We start from the raw sequence: 19,569 nt of genomic DNA, 5'->3' as shown, positions 1-19,569 counted from the left end.
CGAGAAATTACGACTCTCATCCACACCCTTATCCTCAGCCAGCGTCTACTCTCGTATTTCGGCAGACAGAGGCGGGTTCGGGAGGTGGGTTCGGGAGCTTTCGTTTGCATCGTTTTAGGCCACATCATTTATTGTCTACTCAACGAACCGAACAAGTATGATTAACACCTGCTTACCTGTCTGTCATATCTGTCAATCATGTTATTATTGTAGCCTATTTCCTTGTAAACAGGTAATACACTCAACTTGTTTAAGCCTGTAACATAATCATGGCTAATCATGAACACCCTCTATAATGTTAGGCAGGCCTAACATTTTAATGCATGTTTTAGGCATGTTTTAGGCATGTTTTAATGCATGTTTTAATCATGAATATCATGTTAACATGCATGTTTTAATCATGGACACCCTCTATAATGTTAGGCAGGCCTACACATGCATGTTTTTGTAACGGTCAGAGAGAAGTTGTCCCAGACATGTTGTCACTGAGAACAGATGACCTTTGTGTGTTCGTGGTGCTATGAAAAGTAAATTCTGACATCAACTGTTTACCATCTAGACACAAAGCCTTCTGACACATCTGACCTGAAAATCAAGATAAAAGTTCATAGGAAAAGACTCACTCAAGAAGTCAGCTTCCGTATACTTTATCATCTTACCTAGTCCTACCTTAAGTCGATCACTAACAGCAATCTGGAAGCTGATCACGTGATTTGTGCATCCTATTGGTGCCTCAGCGCCGGTACAACCAAAACATCCCAGTTTTGTGATGTCAACTTCCTCTATGGGAGTTTATCAAAATTGGATTTGTTTTTCGAATTCTTTGTGGGTCTCTGTAATCTGAGGGAAATATGTGTCTCTAAAATGGACATAATGACCATATTAGAGACCCATATTTACCTCTGATTACACAGACACACAAAGAATGTGAAAACAAATCCAGTCTTGATAAACTCCCATATCTATTGGGTGAAATTCCACAGTGTGCCATCACAGCAGCAAGATTTATGACCTGTTGCCACAAGAAAAGGGCAACCAGTGAAGAACAAACACCATTGTAAATACAACTTATATTTATGTTTACTTATTTTCCCTTTTGTACTTTAACTATTTGCACATCATTACAACACTGTATATATACATGTTATGACATTTGACATGTCTTTATTCTTTTGGAACTTCTGTGAGTGTAATGTTTACTGTTCACTTTGTATTGTTTATTTCACTTTTGTTTATTATCTATTTCACTTGCTTTGCCAATGTTAACATATATGCCAATATAGCCCTTAGATTGAAATTGAGTTGAGAGAGAGAGAGACGTAGAAAGAGAGAGAGAGAGAGACACAGAAAGAGAGAGAGAGAGAGTGAGAGAAATATATATATATTTCCCTCTCTCATTGTTCTCACACCCTCATGGAAACATCACATACACCATGGTCTATTCTCCATTATTAACAGCTGGAGAGGACTTTTAGATTGTGTCCCAAATCGCACCCAATTTCCTACATAGTGCACTACTTTTGACCAGAGCCCCGTGGGCCCTAGTGCACTATATAGGGAATAATGTGCCATTTGGTAAACATCCTTAGTGAAATGAACAGAACTAAGTGTGGAAGGAACTGCTGAGACAGGAGAAGAGACAGTAAGAAGATTTGCCCACTGACATGAAACATGAGCCATCTGTCCTTAACTTAATAGGAATTATATTCCATTCCTGAGTACATTAAATATTGAGCACTGGGCTCTGTGCGGCCGATAAGAACAAGGTTGCATCCTAAATTGAACTCTATTCCCTAAATAGTGCACTACTTTTGACCAGAGCCTATGGGGCCCTGTTCAAAAGTAGTGCATTATGTAGGGAATAGGGTGCTATTTGGGACGATAGCCAAGTTCAAGTATTTCTAGAGGAGTCGGAAGAGATCTTTTCCTGTACCCTGATGAGTCAGTTTGAAGTTAGCTCCACTAATGAGTTAGGACTTCTGACTCCTGTGGTTCGGAGCAGGACTACCTCATTAAGACCGCGGATCTTCCTTCTCTTCTTGTAATCCATGTAATCCCTCTAAGTGTAGTATTTGGATAGTTAATGACGGGCTTCATCCCAAATGGCATCCTATTACCTTTATAGGAAACAGGGTTCTATTTGGAGATACCATTCAGTCTAATTTGAAGACACCACTCGGTTAGATTACAACAGTGATGATGAAGGGGAAAATACATTCAAAAGAGAAAATAAGTTCTGCATGGCAATTTAAGATCTTTGTATCGTCTCCCTCAGTGGTATTCCACTAAGTTACATAAAGTATTTATAGGGGAAGTATGCTTGGCTAGCTTCAGCATGCTTTTAAATAGATGGATACACTGCACTCTTTAAGGATGATGCTTTAGGTCAGTATAGATGGATACACTGCACTCTTTAAGGATGATTCTTTAGGTCAGTATAGATGGATACACTGCACTCTTTAAGGATGATTCTTTAGGTCTGTAAGAACTGTTGTCGTTTTGTTGAAGGGAGGACCAAGGCGCAGCGGGAATGTGGATACTCATAGTTTTTTAATAAACACAAGTAAAGCATCCACAGGGAAAAACAATAAACTCTACTCACGACGACAGGAACAGTTTTGCAGGCACACAACACGCAGTGTAAAAAACAACTACCCACAACCCCAAAGAAAAACACACACACTCCTATATAGGACTCCCAATCAAAGGCAACTCAACACACCTGCCTTCAATTGGGAGTCCTAATCACCAACACAACACTTAACACACAAAAAACCTGCCACGTCCTGACCAAAACTAATACAATACCTCCCTCTGCTGGTCAGGACATGACAAGGTCAGTATAGATGGATACACTGCACTCTTTAAGGATGATTCTTTAGGTCAGTATAGAGGGATACACTGCACTCTTGTTCATGAACATGTTCCAGTTGATAGAGAAGAAAGGATTACAGTAAATATTGATAATCAAAAACATGGTGATATACTCCTGCTTGGCTGATCATTGTACTAGATTGTACTGGATTGTACTAGATTGTACTGGATTGTACTAGATTGTACTGGATTGTACTAGATTGTACTCGATTGTACTAGATTGTACTGGATTGTACTCGATTGTACTAGATTGTACTGGATTGTACTAGATTGTACTGGATTGTACTAGATTGTACTAAATTATACTAGCTTGTACTAGATTTTACTAGATTGTACTAAATTATACTAGCTTGTACTAGATTTTACTAGATTGTACTAAATTATACTAGCTTGTACTAGATTGTACTGGATTGTTCACGATTGTACTGGATTGTACACGATTGTACTGGGTTGTACTAGATTGTACTAAATTATACTGGCTTGTACTAGATTTTAATAGATTGTCCTAGATTGTACACGATTGTACTGGGTTGTACTGGATTGTACTAGATTTTACTAGATTGTACTAAATTATACTAGCTTGTTCTAGATTGTATTAGATTGTCCTCGATTGTACTGGATTGTACTAGATTGTACTGGATTGTACAAGATTGCACTGGATTGTACTAGATTGTACTAGATTGTACTAAATTATACTAGCTTGTACTAGATTGTACTGGATTGTACTAGATTTTACTAGATTGTCCTCGATTGTACTGGATTGTACTAGATTGTACTGGATTGTACAAGATTGCACTGGATTGTACTAGATTGTACTAGATTGTACTAAATTATACTAGCTTGTACTAGATTTTACTAGATTGTACTAAATTATACTAGCTTGTACTAGATTTTACTAGATTGTACTAAATTATACTAGCTTGTACTAGATTGTACTAGATTGTACTGGATTGTTCACGATTGTACTGGATTGTACACGATTGTACTGGGTTGTACTAGATTGTACTAAATTATACTGGCTTGTACTAGATTTTAATAGATTGTCCTAGATTGTACACGATTGTACTGGGTTGTACTGGATTGTACTAGATTTTACTAGATTGTACTAAATTATACTAGCTTGTTCTAGATTGTATTAGATTGTCCTCAATTGTACTGGATTGTACTAGATTGTACTGGATTGTACAAGATTGCACTGGATTGTACTAGATTGTACTAGATTGTACTAAATTATACTAGCTTGTACTAGATTGTACTGGATTGTACTAGATTTTACTAGATTGTCCTCGATTGTACTGGATTGTACTAGATTGTACTGGATTGTACAAGATTGCACTGGATTGTACTAGATTGTACTAGATTGTACTAAATTATACTAGCTTGTACTAGATTTTACTAGATTGTACTAAATTATACTAGCTTGTACTAGATTGTACTGGATTGTACTAGATTTTACTAGATTGTACTGGATTGTACATTATACTGTGAAACGTTATTGTAGCCTGGTCCCAGGTCTCATGTCAACAGCAAGGAGTGGCATAATGGCACAAACAGACTGGTACCCAAGATAACACCATTGTATTGTAAGTGAAATATCCAAATATCTAGGCTACAGTGTATGAGTTAGAATTGTTTGACCATGTCTTTTTCTCTCCCTCTCTCACACACCCTGGACCTATGTCCCCCTGGACCCATGTCCCCCTGGACCCATGGTCCCCCTGGCTGTCCACCTCCTCGGAAACTGTATCTCTGATATGTGGTGAGTATTTCATCAGCTTGGATGTTGATGAGAGGAAAGCTCAGCAGAAACTGTATCTCTGATATGTGGTGAGTATTTCATCAGCTTGGATGTTGATGAGAGGAAAGCTGAGCAGAAACTGCCACTTTGTTGTGATGGACATAATGCACATAATGTTTGTGTGTGTGTGTGTGTACAGTGTGTACAGTGTGTGTGTTTGTGGAGGTACAGTGTGTGTGTTTGTGTGTGTTTACAGTGTGTGTGTGTGTACAGTGTGTGTGTGTGTATGTTTACAGTGTGTGTGTGTGTGTGTGTGTGTGTGTGTGTGTGTGTGTGTGTGTGTGTGTGTGTGTGTGTGTGTGTACAGTGTGTGTGTGTACAGTGTGTGTGTGTACGTTTACAGTGTGTGTGTGTGTACAGTGTGTGTGTACAGTGTGTGTGTGTACAGTGTGTGTGTGTGTACGTTTACAGTGTGTGTGTGTGTGTGTGTGTACAGTGTGTGTGTACAGTGTGTGTGTACAGTGTGTGTGTGTACAGTGTGTGTGTGTACGTTTACAGTGTGTGTGTGTGTGTGTGTGTGTGTGTGTGTGTGTGTGTGTGTACAGTGTGTGTGTGTCTTCCTGACCTACACAGTTTTGATATAGTTTCTATTAACCTGTACATCCAAAAGGAGAGCACGTGCTTTTTGCTTCCCATTGATTTTATAACATGGCCTGCTGCTTCAGGAAGCAGTGTGGAAACAACAGGGGTATAAAACAGCTCTGAAAACAAGAGGTAATGTACTGTACCAAACTGCTGAGGCTGGGTTTTTCCTAACATCATCAGGACACTTTCTGAACATTTCAGCCTGGTTACCCCACATCCCATTCTACCTCACTCAATGTGTCAGTAGTTATGCCTCAGGGACTCAGTAGACCTACATTATGAGATTTCAGCCACTTTTGTGTTGATTTCTACACTCAAATGTGTTGAGATCAAAAGTCATTCTCTGTGAAGAATCAGACAGCTTTGAGTAATCTTTGGCATTTTCCTTTTGAGACAAAGGCCTCACATTCCCCAACTCAAAAGGTAGCACTCTGATGTTTGTGTCTTGTCTGTTTATTTTCCAATGGCCCGAATCCAGGGCCGGACCACCACATCTGGGGCCCTGAAGGCACCTTCCTCCAGGGTAGAATCTTTTGGCAACTTTGATAAGAGAGAAGAAGAAAAAAAGTTCAGCGGTGGGTTCTCTTCAGACAGACAACTCTTCCAGCAAATCACGAGGCAGACATGCCAGAATGTTGTGATTCGAAAGCGAAGTTCGCAGGCAAAACCCTTTGCAGTGGTGGTAGCCACTCATTAAAATAACCTCTGTGATCTCCTTCTTCCTAGCTAGTATTTAGTATTTTTTTCAAGAGGATCATAGTAGTGACGTTCAGATGTTTGATGTTGACTTCATCACTCTTTTTTTCGCAAACATTTTCTTGCTGCTCAGTAAATTCAAAAAAATTTGCCTTGTGATTCCCTGAAAAAGAGCAGTTCTCTTTCTGACCATGCGGGGGCAGTCAAGTCATTGGGATCAGGGGGTTGCTATCAAAATCATTTTCTCTCAAACGCTATAGACCTAGGCACTATCACTGCAACATTCAGATGTACAGAAATGGTTCAACAACTGTAGTTTTGTACAGCTTAATAACACAAGATAAATATTGGTCTCCACTATGGCTACGACATACAAGTGCCAAGTGTATCCTAATGTCAAAATGTAGTTCAATCGAGGCCTGGGGTGAGGTAGCGGTTAGGTCTGCTGGCAAATATGGACAGTCAAATATGGACAGTCAAATATGGACGGTCCAGGGATATTTAACCCCCAATCTTGGTAAATAGGAAACAAATGAGATAATAACAGTAGGCTACACCAACATTAGTTTCCATTCATACAAAGTGTCTGGTAAATTGCCACAGTAGAGTTTCTGTGGTAAACAATGAAATGCTTTATTTCTATAGTTCAGAATGCTTGTCAAATAGATACATCACCCGTAGTCTGTTCAAAAAGGACTACGTTGTTCCGATTACAATACCGATCTGAGGGCCAACATATCTTGAAAGACTTTGGTTGTAAGCAGGACTAAGGTAACACCGACATCATGTTTCAGGGAGCGGTAATGAGGGGACCAGTAATGGTTGCAATTGAGATCAGCTGTGCTAGCACGTATTGTTGGTTTAATGAAACATCAGCTGGCGATAATCTAGTGCCATTGATGGTTGCAATAGGGGTCAAATTAATATCCGACATATGTAGGAAGTGACGTAGTTCCTCTTTGCCAAAAGAGTCCATCATTGAAGTCAGACCCTAGTCGTTGCTGTTACTTGTGTAGGTTTTTTGCAGTGATGTAAAAATACATTAAAGTACCACTTAAGTAGTTATTTTTATATCTGTACTTTACTTTACTATTTATATTTCTGTCAACTTTTACTTCACTACATTCCTAAAGAAAATAATGTACTTCTTACTCCATACATTTTCCCTGACACCCAATGAATGCATAGCAGATCAGGAAAATTGCCTAATTCACACACTTATCAAGAGAACATCCCTGGTCATCCCTACTGCCTCTGATCTGGCGGACTCACTAAACACATGCTTCATTTGTAAATTATGTCTGAGGGTTGGAGTGTGTCCCTGGCTATACGTTAAAAACAGGTGCCATCTGGTTTGCTTAATATAAGGACTTTAAAATTATTTATACTTTTACTTTTGATACTTAAGTATATTTCAGCAATTACCTTTACTTTTGATACTTAAGTATATTTAAAAACAAATACTTTTAGACTTTTACTGAAGTAGTATTTTACTGGGTGACTTTCACTTTTACTTGAGTCATTTTCTATTAAGGTATCTTCCCTGTGGCTCAGTTGGTAGAGCATGGTGTTTGCAACGCCAGCATGGTGTGTGCAACGCCAGGGTTGTGGGTTCAATTCCCATGGGGGGCCAGTACAAAAAAAAATATATATATAAATGTATGAAATGTATGCATTCACTACTGTAAGTCGCTCTGGATAAGAGCGTCTGCTAAATTACTATAAATGTATCTTTACTTTTGCTCAAGTATGACAATTGGGTACTTTTCCCACCACTGGGTTTTTGCGACTATCCCCGAATGCACCTGCCCCTTGGAGATCTGGTCGGTAATCTGACCCTGGACGAATCAATACTGTCAGTAAATCACATAGATTTAGATTTCAAATGTCAGATCTTCTCGACAGGTAAAACATTATCCCTTTCCTGCCCCCTTGTGGTCGAGAGAGATAGAGATCAGAATTGATCCCTCACTGATTTCTGGGTTCGGAAAAACAAATGTAGCATGGTTTCAGATCTATTTGTGCTGTCATTCCAACTCCTGTGGTCATTGTCATGTCAAACATGTATATCAGTTGGCAAGACGGCACAAACAGATCTGGGACCAGGCTAGCAAATCATTTCTGCTGGAGAATGTTGCAATAACTGTATGGCTCAGTTGGTAGAGCATGGTGATTCCCTGAGCTACCCATAGGCAAAATGTATGCATGCATGACTGTAAGAAGCCTTGGTTATTATATATTATTATAACAGACAGACAGTCTGGGCTCAGACAGACAGTAGCCTGGGGTTCACTGTCTCACTGCCTTACCTCTCCTGTCTCCTGTTCAGAGCTGAAGTGGGACAGCAGCACCCTAAGAGATGATGCGTCTAGAGGTTATCTAGATCACACAATAAATATCCTTTGTTCTTTTGACAGTAAGTATAGTAGTACATACAGCTGCAGAATGTGATAGGTATTCAGTAGAGAAGAGGATATGTTTAGGAAACGTCTTTCAAGACTGGAACTTAACTTATCAGTGAGGGTGATGGATTGTTGCCTTTAGTGCTTTTAGAGAGACTGACAGAGGGAATTTGACCAAGTGAATATGATTGAGTATGAGGTTGTTTTATACAATAGGAGGTTGTTGTATACAATATGAGTTTGTTGTATACAATATGAGTTTGTTGTATACAATAGGAGGTTGTTGTATACAATATGAGTTTGTTGTTTACAATATGAGGTTGCTGATTACAATATGAGGTCGTTGATTACAATATGAGGTTGTTGATTACAATATGAGGTCGTTGATTACAATATGAGGTTGTTGATTACAATATGAGGTCGTTGATTACAATATGAGGTCGTTGATTACAATATGAGGTTGTTGATTACAATATGAGGTTGTTGATTACAATATGAGGTTGCTGATTACAATATGAGGTTGCTGATTACAATATGAGGTTGGTCGTTGATTACAATATGAGGTCGTCGATTACAATATGAGGTCGTTGATTACAATATGAGGTTGTTGATTACAATATGAGGTTGTTGATTACAATATGAGGTCGTTGATTACAATATGAGGTTGTTGTATACAATATGAGGTTGTTGATTACAATATGAGGTTGCTGATTACAATATGAGGTTGCTGATTACAATATGAGGTCGTTGATTACAATATGAGGTTGTTGTATACAATATGAGGTTGTTGATTACAATATGAGGTTGCTGATTACAATATGAGGTTGTTGATTACAATATGAGGTCGTTGATTACAATATGAGGTTGTTGTATACAATATGAGGTTGTTGATTACAATATGAGGTCGTTGATTACAATATGAGGTTGCTGATTACAATATGAGGTCGTTGATTACAATATGAGGTTGTTGTATACAATATGAGGTTGCTGATTACAATATGAGGTCGGTCGTTGATTACAATATGAGGTCGTTGATTACAATATGAGGTCGTTGATTACAATATGAGGTCGTTGATTACAATATGAGGTTGTTGATTACAATATGAGGTCGTTGATTACAATATGAGGTCGTTGATTACAATACGAGGTTGTTGATTACAATATGAGGTTGTTGATTACAATATGAGGTTGTTGATTACAATATGAGGTCGTTGATTACAATATGAGGTCGTTGATTACAATATGAGGTTGTTGATTACAATATGAGGTCGTTGATTACAATATGAGGTCGTTGATTACAATATGAGGTTGTTGATTACAATATGAGGTTGCTGATTACAATATGAGGTTGTTGATTACAATATGAGGTCGTTGATTACAATATGAGGTTGCTGATTACAATATGAGGTTGTTGATTACAATATGAGGTCGTTGATTACAATATGAGGTCGTTGATTACAATATGAGGTTGTTGATTACAATATGAGGGGGTTGATTACAATATGAGGTCGTTGATTACAATATGAGGTTGTTGTATACAATATGAGGTCGTCGATTACAATATGAGGTCGTCGATTACAATATGAGGTTGTTGATTACAATATGAGGTCGTTGATTACAATATGAGGTCGTCGATTACAATATGAGGTTGTTGATTACAATATGAGGTCGTTGATTACAATATGAGGTCGTCGATTACAATATGAGGTTGTTGATTACAATATGAGGTTGTTGATTACAATATGAGGTCGTTGATTACAATATGAGGTCGTCGATTACAATATGAGGTTGTTGATTACAATATGAGGTCGTTGATTACAATATGAGGTCGTCGATTACAATATGAGGTCGTCGATTACAATATGAGGTTGTTGATTACAATATGAGGTTGTTGTATACAATATGAGGTCGTTGATTACAATATGAGGTTGTTGTTGTTTTTGTTGTTGTTAGTGAAGTTATTATATGTTTTCTAAATGGACTACACTGCAGGATGTAGTGACTAGTCTGCAGGAGTGCAGACTAGTCAACAGACATATTGGTGCAGACTAGTCAACAGACATATTGGTGCAGACTAGTCAACAGACATATTGGTGCAGACTAGTCAACAGACATATTGGTGCAGACTCGTCAACAGACAGTCTGTACCAATTGGTGCAGACTAGTCAACAGACATATTGGTGCAGACTCGTCAACAGACAGTCTGTACCAATTGGTGCAGACTAGTCAACAGACACATTGGTGCAGACTAGTCAACAGACATATTGGTACAGAGTAGTCAACAGACATATTGGTGCAGACTAGTCAACAGACATATTGGTGCAGACTCGTCAACAGACATATTGGTGCAGACAAGTCAACAGACATATTGGTGCTTTGAGAAAGCTTTGCATAAGGTCTGACTCACAGTGTGACATTTCAATGGCCTATATATGGTTGGTAAAGTACAGTCGGGGCCAAAAGTTTTGATAATGACACAAATATAAATTTCCACAACGTTTGCTGCTTCATTGACTTTAGATATTTTTGTCAGATGTTACTATGGAATACTGAAGTATAATTACAAGCATTTCATAAGTGTCAAAGGCTTTTATTGACAATTACATGAAGTTGATGCAAAGAGTCAGTATTTTCAGTGTTGACCCTTCTTTTTCAAGACCTCTGCAATCCGCCCTGGCATGCTGTCAATTAAATTCTGGGCCACATCCTGACTGATGGCAGCCCATTCTTGCATAATCAATGCTTGGAGTTTGTCAGAATTTGTGGGTTTTTGTTTGAGGCCTCTTGAGGATTGACCACAAGTTCTCAATGGGATTAAGGTCTGTGGAGTTTCCTGGCCATGGACCCAAAATATCAATGTTTTGTTCCCAGAGCCACTTAGTTATCACTTTTGCCTTATGGCAAGGTGCTCCATCATGCTGGAAAAGGCATTGTTCGTCACCAAACTGTTCCTGGATGGTTGGGAGAAGTTGCTCTCGGAGGATGTGTTGTCACCATTCTTTATTCATGGCTGTGTTCTTAGGCAAAATTGTGAGTGAGCCCACTCCCTTGGCTGAGAAGCAACCCCATACATGAATGGTCTCAGGATGCTTTACTGTTGGCATGACACAGGACTGATGGTAGCTTTTTTCCGGATGCCCCAAACAATCGGAAAGGGGATTCATCAGAGAAAATGACTTTACCCCAGTCCTCAGCAGTCCAATCCCTGTACCTTTTGCAGAATATCAGTCTGTCCCTGATGTTTTTCCTGGAGAGAAGTGGCTTCTTTGCTGCCCTTCTTGACACCAGGTCATCCTCCAAAAGTCTTTGCCTCACTGTGTGTGCAGATGCACTCACACCTGCCTGCTGCCATTCCTGAGCAAGCTCTGTACTGGTGGTGCCCCGATCCCGCAGCTGAATCAACTTTAGGAGACGGTCCTGGCGCTTGCTGGACTCTCTTGGGTGCCCTGAAGCCTTCTTCACAACAATTGAACCGCTCTCCTTGAAGTTCTTGATGATCCAATAAATGGTTGATTTAGGTGCAATCTTACTGGCAGCAATATCCTCGCCTGTGAAGCCCTTTTTGTGCAAAGCAATGATGACGGCACGTTTCCTTGCAGGTAACCGTGGTTGACAGAGGAAGAACAATGATTCCAAGTACCACTCTCCTTTTGAAGATTCCAGTCTGTTATTCGAACTCAATCAGCATGACAGAGTGATCTCCAGCCTTGTCCTCGTCAACACTCACACCTGTGTTAACGAGAGAATCACTGACATGATGTCAGCTGGTCCTTTTGTGGCAGGGCTGAAATGCAGTGGAAATGTTTTTTGGGGATTCTATTTATTTGCATGGCAAAGAGGTTAATTGCAATTCATCTGATCACTCTTCATAACATTCTGGAGTATATGCAAATTGCCATCATACAAACTGAGGCAGCAGACGTTGTGAAAATTAATCTTTGTGTCATTCTCAAAACTTTTGGCCACGACTGTACGTAGTTGTGGTGTGTACTGCCATACAGTCATTCTGAGGTGATAATGAACTGTCAGACCAGTCGTCAGATCAGGAGGAGGTACAGTAGTCAGACCAGGAGGAGGTACAGTACTCAGACCAGGAGGAGGTACAGTAGTCATACCAGGAGGTACAGTAGTCAGACCAGGAGGAGGTAGAGAAGTCAGACCAGGAGGAGGTAGAGTAGTCAGACCAGTAGTCAGATCAGGAGGAGGTACAGTAGTCAGACCAGGAGGAGGTACAGTATTCAGACCAGTAGTCAGATCAGGAGGAGGTACAGTATTCATACCAGGAGGAGGTACAGTAGTCAGACCAGGAGGAGGTAGAGTAGTCAGACCAGGAGGAGGTAGAGTATTCAGACCGGTAGTCAGATCAGGAGGAGGTACAGTAGTCAGACCAGGAGGAGGTACAGTAGTCAGACCAGGAGGAGGTAGAGAAGTCATACCAGTAGTCATACCAGGAGGAGGTACAGTCGTCAGACCTGGAGGAGGTACAGTAGTCATACCAGGAGGAGGTAGAGTAGTCAGATCAGGAGGAGGTACAGTAGTCAGACCAGGAGGAGGTAGAGTAGTCAGACCAGGAGGAGGTACAGCAGTCAGATCAGGAGGAGGTACAGTAGTCAGACCAGGAGGAGGTAGAGTAGTTATACCAGGAGGAGGTACAGTAGTCAGACCAGGAGGAGGTACAGTAGTCAGACCAGGAGAAGGTAGAGTAGTCAGACCAGGAGGAGGTACAGTAGTCAGACAAGGAGGAGGTACAGTAGTTAGACCAGGAAGAGGTAGAGTAGTCAGACCAGGAGGATGTGAAGTAGTCAGACCAGGAGGAGGTACAGTAGTCAGATCAGGAGGTACAGTAGTCAGACCAGGAGGAGGTAGAGTCGTCAAAACAGTAGTCAGATCAGGAGGCGGTACAGTAGTCAGACCAGGAGGAGGTACAGTATTCAGACCAGTAGTCAGATCAGGAGGAGGTACAGTAGTCAGACCAGGAGGAGGTAGAGTAGTCAGACCAGTAGTCAGACCAGGAGGAGGTAGAGTAGTCAGACCAGGAGGAGGTAGAGTAGTCAGACCAGGAGGAGGTAGAGTAGTTAGACCAGGAGGAGGTGCAGTAGTCAGACCAGGAGGAGGTGAAGTAGTCAGACCAGGAGGAGGTACAGTAGTCAGATCAGGAGGTACAGTAGTCAGACCAGGAGGAGGTAGAGTAGTCAAACCAGTAGTCAGATCAGGAGGCGGTAGAGTAGTCAGACCAGTAGTCAGACCAGGAGGAGGTACAGTAGTCAGACCAGGAGGAGGTAGAGTAGTTAGACCAGGAGGAGGTGCAGTAGTCAGACCAGGAGGAGGTACAGTAGTCAGATCAGGAGGTACAGTAGTCAGACCAGGAGGAGGTAGAGTAGTCTGACCAGTCGTCAGACCAGTCGTCAGACCAGTCGACAGACCAGTCGTCAGACCAGTGTTCAGACCAGTGTTCAGAGCAGTCATCAGACCAGTGTTCAGACCAGTCGACAGACCAGTCGTCAGACCAGTGTTCAGACCAGTGTTCAGACCAGTAGCGTGGAGGTCTAGTAGGAAGTGGTGATGTACAGTAGGAGGGCGGAGCCTGTGAGTTGTCATTATCTACTCAGAACAGACATTTCTGGGTCTGTCTCGTGACATCACAGCGGCAGGGGACAACCATAGAAATATGATCTCATCCTTCTTCTGTGGGGACACACAGCAATAGACAGAACACTGACTCTCAGCTCCATTAATAGTGCAAAAATAGCCCCAAGTCTCTCTCTCTTATATTCAAAAAGCTTGCAGGCACAGCTATACGATACCTGCAAATGAGAATATGTTCTCAGTAAATTTAGCTGGTAAAACAAGGTTGACATGTCCATCCATTAATGGGAATATATGGGAAATGATTCACCAACACACATTCATGTAGTTCAGCATTCAGACAGCAGGGAGCAGCAGAGAGCCAGACAGGCAAACTGAACAGGTGGTCACTGGCTCGGCCATGGGATTGACAACATGAAACCAACCTCAACATGGAGACTGGCATAGAGATGTATGACAAAGATCATCCCTGGAGAGAGGAGAAAAAGTGTTTAAAAAAACGTAAACACTCCCTCCACCAAAATACAAAGAGAAATACAGAGAATAAAACACATTCATCTGATCTCCAGGACACAGTTTTTCAAAATGTATCTATCTGGATTACGGATAGTATTAAATGCATAGAAATATAATGAATAGAACTGGAGTTCCCATTCAAGTCAATGATTTGTCCGTTCTATTCATTTTATTTCTATGCATTTAATCCTATCCGAAATCCAGATAGATAACGTTCTAAAAACTGGGCCCAGGGAATCCTTATAACCCCAAATAAAGTGTACTAAATCCTAATCTCTGATTGGATGTTTGAAACATAGGACTATCACCTTTCAGACCATGTCTCTTGGGATGATGACACAGTTTTACTCTTGCTATTACAGAGGAATGGTTTTGGGGGGGGGGCATGAAGATATGCTGGGTTATATTCTCTCGCATATTTTTACTGGTGAAATTAAGCATTATACCACAGACAGACAGAGAGGCAGAGAGACAGAGAGAGGAGGTAAAAGTAGAGGACATTTAGGAACAACAAATGAAATCTTTCCGGCATCATAGTTTATTTAGCGATGTGGTGATGAATATTTATTACAGCTGGGAACAAACAGGAATCCCATATGTGGCTAAAGCCATTTGTGCACAATGATCCATGGCTATGTATGCAATTTCCTCATCAGAATATCATTATGTTCATGTTGCTGTCCCAATCATCTCTTGATCTAGCATTTAGTTTGGTGCAGCGGGGGTTAGTGTAAACCATGCATTTAGTTTGGTACAGCGGGGGTTAGTGTAAACCTAGCATTTAGTTTGGTACAGCGGGGGTTAGTGTAAACCATGCATTTAGTTTGGTACAGCGGGGGTTAGTGTAAACCATGCATTTAGTTTGGTACAGCGGGGGTTAGTGTAAACCATGCATTTAGTTTGGTACAGCGGGGGTTAGTGTAAACCATGCATTTAGTTTTGTACAGCGGGGGTTGGTATAAATCATGCATTTAGTTTGGTACAGCAGGGGTTAGTATAAACCATGCATTTAGTTTGGTACAGCGGGGGTTAGTATAAACCATGCATTTAGTTTGGTACAGCGGGGGTTAGTGTTAACCTTGCATTTAGTTTGGTACAGCGGGGGTTAGTTTAAACCTAGCATCTAGTTTGGTACAGCGGGGGTTAGTGTAAACCTAGCATTTAGTTTGGTACAGCGGGGGTTAGTGTAAACCATGCATCTAGTTTGGTACAGCGGGGGTTAGTGTAAACCTAGCATTTAGTTTGGTACAGCGGGGGTTAGTGTAAACCATGCATCTAGTTTGGTACAGCGGGGGTTAGTATAAACCTACCATTTAGTTTGGTACAGTGGGGGTTAGTGTAAACCATGCATTTAGTTTGGTACAGCGGGGGTTAGTGTAAACCATGCATTTAGTTTGGTACAGCGGGGGTTAGTGTAAACCATGCATTTAGTTTGGTGCAGTGGGGGTTAGTGTAAACCTAGCATTTAGTTTGGTGCAGCGGGGGTTAGTGTAAACCTAGCATTTAGTTTGGTACAGCGGGGGTTAGTGTAAACCTAGCATTTAGTTTGGTACAGCGGGGGTTAGTGTAAACCTAGCATCTAGTTTGGTACAGCGGGGGTTAGTGTAAACCTAGCATTTAGTTTGGTACAGCGGGGGTTAGTATAAACCTAGCATTTAGTTTGGTACAGCGGGGGTTAGTGTAAACCATGCATTTAGTTTGGTACAGCGGGGGTTAGTGTAAACCATGCATTTAGTTTGGTACAGCGGGGGTTAGTGTAAACCATGCATTTAGTTTTGTACAGCGGGGGTTGGTATAAATCATGCATTTAGTTTGGTACAGCAGGGGTTAGTATAAACCATGCATTTAATTTGGTACAGCGGGGGTTAGTATAAACCATGCATTTAGTTTGGTACAGCGGGGGTTAGTGTTAACCTTGCATTTAGTTTGGTACAGCGGGGGTTAGTTTAAACCTAGCATCTAGTTTGGTACAGCGGGGGTTAGTGTAAACCTAGCATTTAGTTTGGTACAGCGGGGGTTAGTGTAAACCATGCATCTAGTTTGGTACAGCGGGGGTTAGTGTAAACCTAGCATTTCGTTTGGTACAGCGGGGGTTAGTGTAAACCATGCATCTAGTTTGGTACAGCGGGGGTTAGTATAAACCTAGCATTTAGTTTGGTACAGCGGGGGTTAGTGTAAACCATGCATTTAGTTTGGTACAGTGGGGGTTAGTGTAAACCATGCATTTAGTTTGGTACAGCGAGGGTTAGTGTAAACCATGCATTTAGTTTGGTGCAGTGGGGGTTAGTGTAAACCTAGCATTTAGTTTGGTGCAGCGGGGGTTAGTGTAAACCTAGCATTTAGTTTGGTACAGCGGGGGTTAGTATAAACCTAGCATTTAGTTTGGTACAGCGGGGGTTAGTGTAAACCTAGCATTTAGTTTGGTGCAGCGGGGGTTAGTGTAAACCTAGCATTTAGTTTGGTACAGCGGGGTTTAGTGTAAACCTAGCATTTAGTTTGGTACAGTGGGGGTTAGTGTAAACCATGCATTTAGTTTGGTACAGCGGGGTTTAGTGTAAACCATGCATTTAGTTTGGTGCAGCGGGGGTTAGTGTAAACCTAGCATTTAGTTTGGTACAGCGGGGGTTAGTGTAAACCTAGCATTTAGTTTGGTGCAGCGGGGGTTAGTGTAAACCTAGCATTTAGTTTGGTACAGCGGGGGTTAGTGTAAACCATGCATTTAGTTTGGTACAGCGGGGGTTAGTGTAAACCATGCATTTAGTTTGGTACAGCGGGGGTTAGTGTAAACCATGCATTTAGTTTGGTACAGCGGGGGTTGGTGTAAACCTAGCTTTCTGCCTGAATTTTGATCCCTGTACCTTACATAGAGAGTGAACGGTGTCCAGACAAGACAACTTTTTCCTGAGCCAGTCGAAATCACGCATCAACGTCATTATCATGGACATATCCCAATAAATGGCAATAGGAAAAAAGCTCTAACAAATGAAAATGCAGCTAAAGTTCGAATAATTAAATTGTATTAATTTACTTATCAAAATAACGTTTTTATGAAAATATGTAATTCGTTGTTATTTTAATATGTTGGTAACACTTTGTAGTAAACCGTAGGGTGTTGGGTTACTAGGCAATACAATAAACATAACAACGGAATCACGTAGGTTTTGCTCGGTCCTTCTTCTCAGCTTCTGCTCCGTGTTGCCTCGCTGTTCTCTCCCGCTGTGTGCCACGGTGCTCCCTTTATGTGGCCTCCACGGCTGGTTGGCACTCTCCACGAATTACCTCTACTTGGAGCCATCCATGTCGGGGCGCCCAGCCCGTGTACTCCCAGCAGAGGGAGACAACGTAGCGCACGTACATCCCCTCTATCACCAACCCCCGGGCTAGACCGTCCGGGATACAACAGCTTTTATAAAAGCAATAAGACATGCGAGGCAGTGCAGTATCATGGAGAGGAGCAAGGTGGGATGTTCTATCGCGTCAGGCTGAACAATGCCATTTACCTGTGACTGTATTCATGATACAGCACGGCCTCACATGCCTTATTGCTTAATTAAAACACTGCTGAATAGTTTGAGGTCATGTGTTGGGGTACCGTAAAGGTGACTGATTGCACCCACAGGTAGAGGTGATTGATTGCACCCACAGTTGCGATATTGTTTGAGGGAGAGAAAGTGGAATTCAGATTGATTTAGTAGGTGTGATGCTTGTTAGTGACAGTTATTCCATCACTTATCACAGGTTTTAAGTAGGCTGCTATTTACATTGGGTATTGTATTGTATTGTCAGGGTGGTAGGGTGGGTATTGTATTGTCAGGCTGGTACGGTGGGTATTGTATTGTCAGGGTGGTACGGTGGGTATTGTATTGTCAGGGTGGTAGGGTGGGTATTGTATTGTATTGTCAGGGTGGTAGGGTGGGTATTGTATTGTCAGGGTGGTAGGGTGGGTATTGTATTGTCAGGGTGGTAGGGTGGGTATTGTATTGTCAGGGTGGCAGGGTGGGTATTGTATTGTCAGGGTGGTAGGGTGGGTATTGTATTGTATTGTCAGGGTGGTAGGGTGGGTATTGTATTGTCAGGGTGGTAGGGTGGGTATTGTAATGTCAGGGTGGTAGGGTGGGTATTGTATTGTATTGTCAGGGTGGTAGGGTGGGTATTGTAATGTCAGTGTGGTAGGGTGGGTATTGTATTGTATTATCAGGCTGGTTCGGTGGGTATTGTATTGTCAGGGTGGTAGGTAGGGTATTGTATTATCAGGCTGGTTCGGTGGGTATTGTATTGTCAGGGTGATAGGTGGGTATTGAATTGGTGGTAATAGTGGAAGTGGATGGAGGTAATTAAAGACCACATGCTCAGCTGGAGCGACAATCACAGATATCAATGGAGGTGGGAGGGAGAGGAGAGGAGGGGGGGAAGAGAGGAGAGGAGCTGGGAGGCAGGGAGATGAGGGTGAGAAGAAGAGGAGGGAGGGAGCGAGAGGAGAGGAGGGTGTGGAGAGGACAGGAGAGGAGCGAGGTGGGAGGGAGAGAAGGTGGGAGGGAGAAGAGGGAAAGGAGTGGGGAACGTTCTGGAATAGAGGTGGTGACGACGCAAGACGGGGGGGGAGGTGTGTGTGTGTGTGTGTGTGTGTGTGTGTGTGTGTGTGTGTGTGTGTGTGTGTGTGTGTGTGTGTGTGTGTGTGTGTGTGTGTGTGTGTGTGTGTGTGCGCGTGTGTGCGCGTGTGTGTGTGTGTGATTAAGCGAGAGAGAGAGAGAGAGAGAGCAAAAGAAAGAAAACGTGTGTGTCTGTGTCAGTGTGTGTGTGCTTGCCTTCTGCTCCCCCTGCCCACCTGCTCCCCTCCCCCTGCCCACCTGCTCCCCTCCTCTCTGCTCCCCCTGCTCCCCTCCTCTGCTCCCCCTGCTCTTCTCCTCTCTGGGGACCCGGTCTCTTTACATTAGAGATGGGGGAGTGTAACATCATGAGGCTAAAGAAAAGAAAACCAAAGATTGTCTATTATATTGACAAGATAGTCAAGTGACCGCTCTAACAATGGAAATACATGTCCTCAACGATGGAAGGCAGGCGGGAGGAGGCCAGATCAGGTGGGACCATTCTAGCCAATGAGAGGGCAGATAC

General features: G+C 42.0%; 1 protein-coding gene across 8 annotated transcripts in view; it reads left to right on the top strand.

Moving 5' to 3' along the window:
* Nucleotides 1-3,508: 3,508 nt before the first annotated feature.
* Nucleotides 3,509-19,569, top strand: part of epb41a (erythrocyte membrane protein band 4.1a) — a 127,850-nt gene continuing 111,789 nt past the window's right edge. For 3 of the 8 annotated variants that reach the window (XM_045695035.1, XM_045695034.1, XM_045695029.1), the window contains exon 1: nucleotides 4,382-4,633. In XM_045695035.1, the coding sequence (XP_045550991.1) occupies nucleotides 4,552-4,633 (82 nt within the window). In that variant the 5' untranslated portion in view covers nucleotides 4,382-4,551. Of the gene's footprint in view, nucleotides 4,634-19,569 lie in introns of all 8 variants that reach the window. The other 5 variants (XM_045695030.1, XM_045695033.1, XM_045695036.1 and 2 more) reach the window with 4 other exon arrangements.

This window comes from Salmo salar, chromosome ssa14 (assembly GCF_905237065.1).
Source record: "Salmo salar chromosome ssa14, Ssal_v3.1, whole genome shotgun sequence".
NCBI lineage: Eukaryota > Metazoa > Chordata > Actinopteri > Salmoniformes > Salmonidae > Salmo > Salmo salar.
Note: the sequence above shows the minus strand (reverse complement) of the source record. Positions and strands in the feature narration are given on the sequence as shown.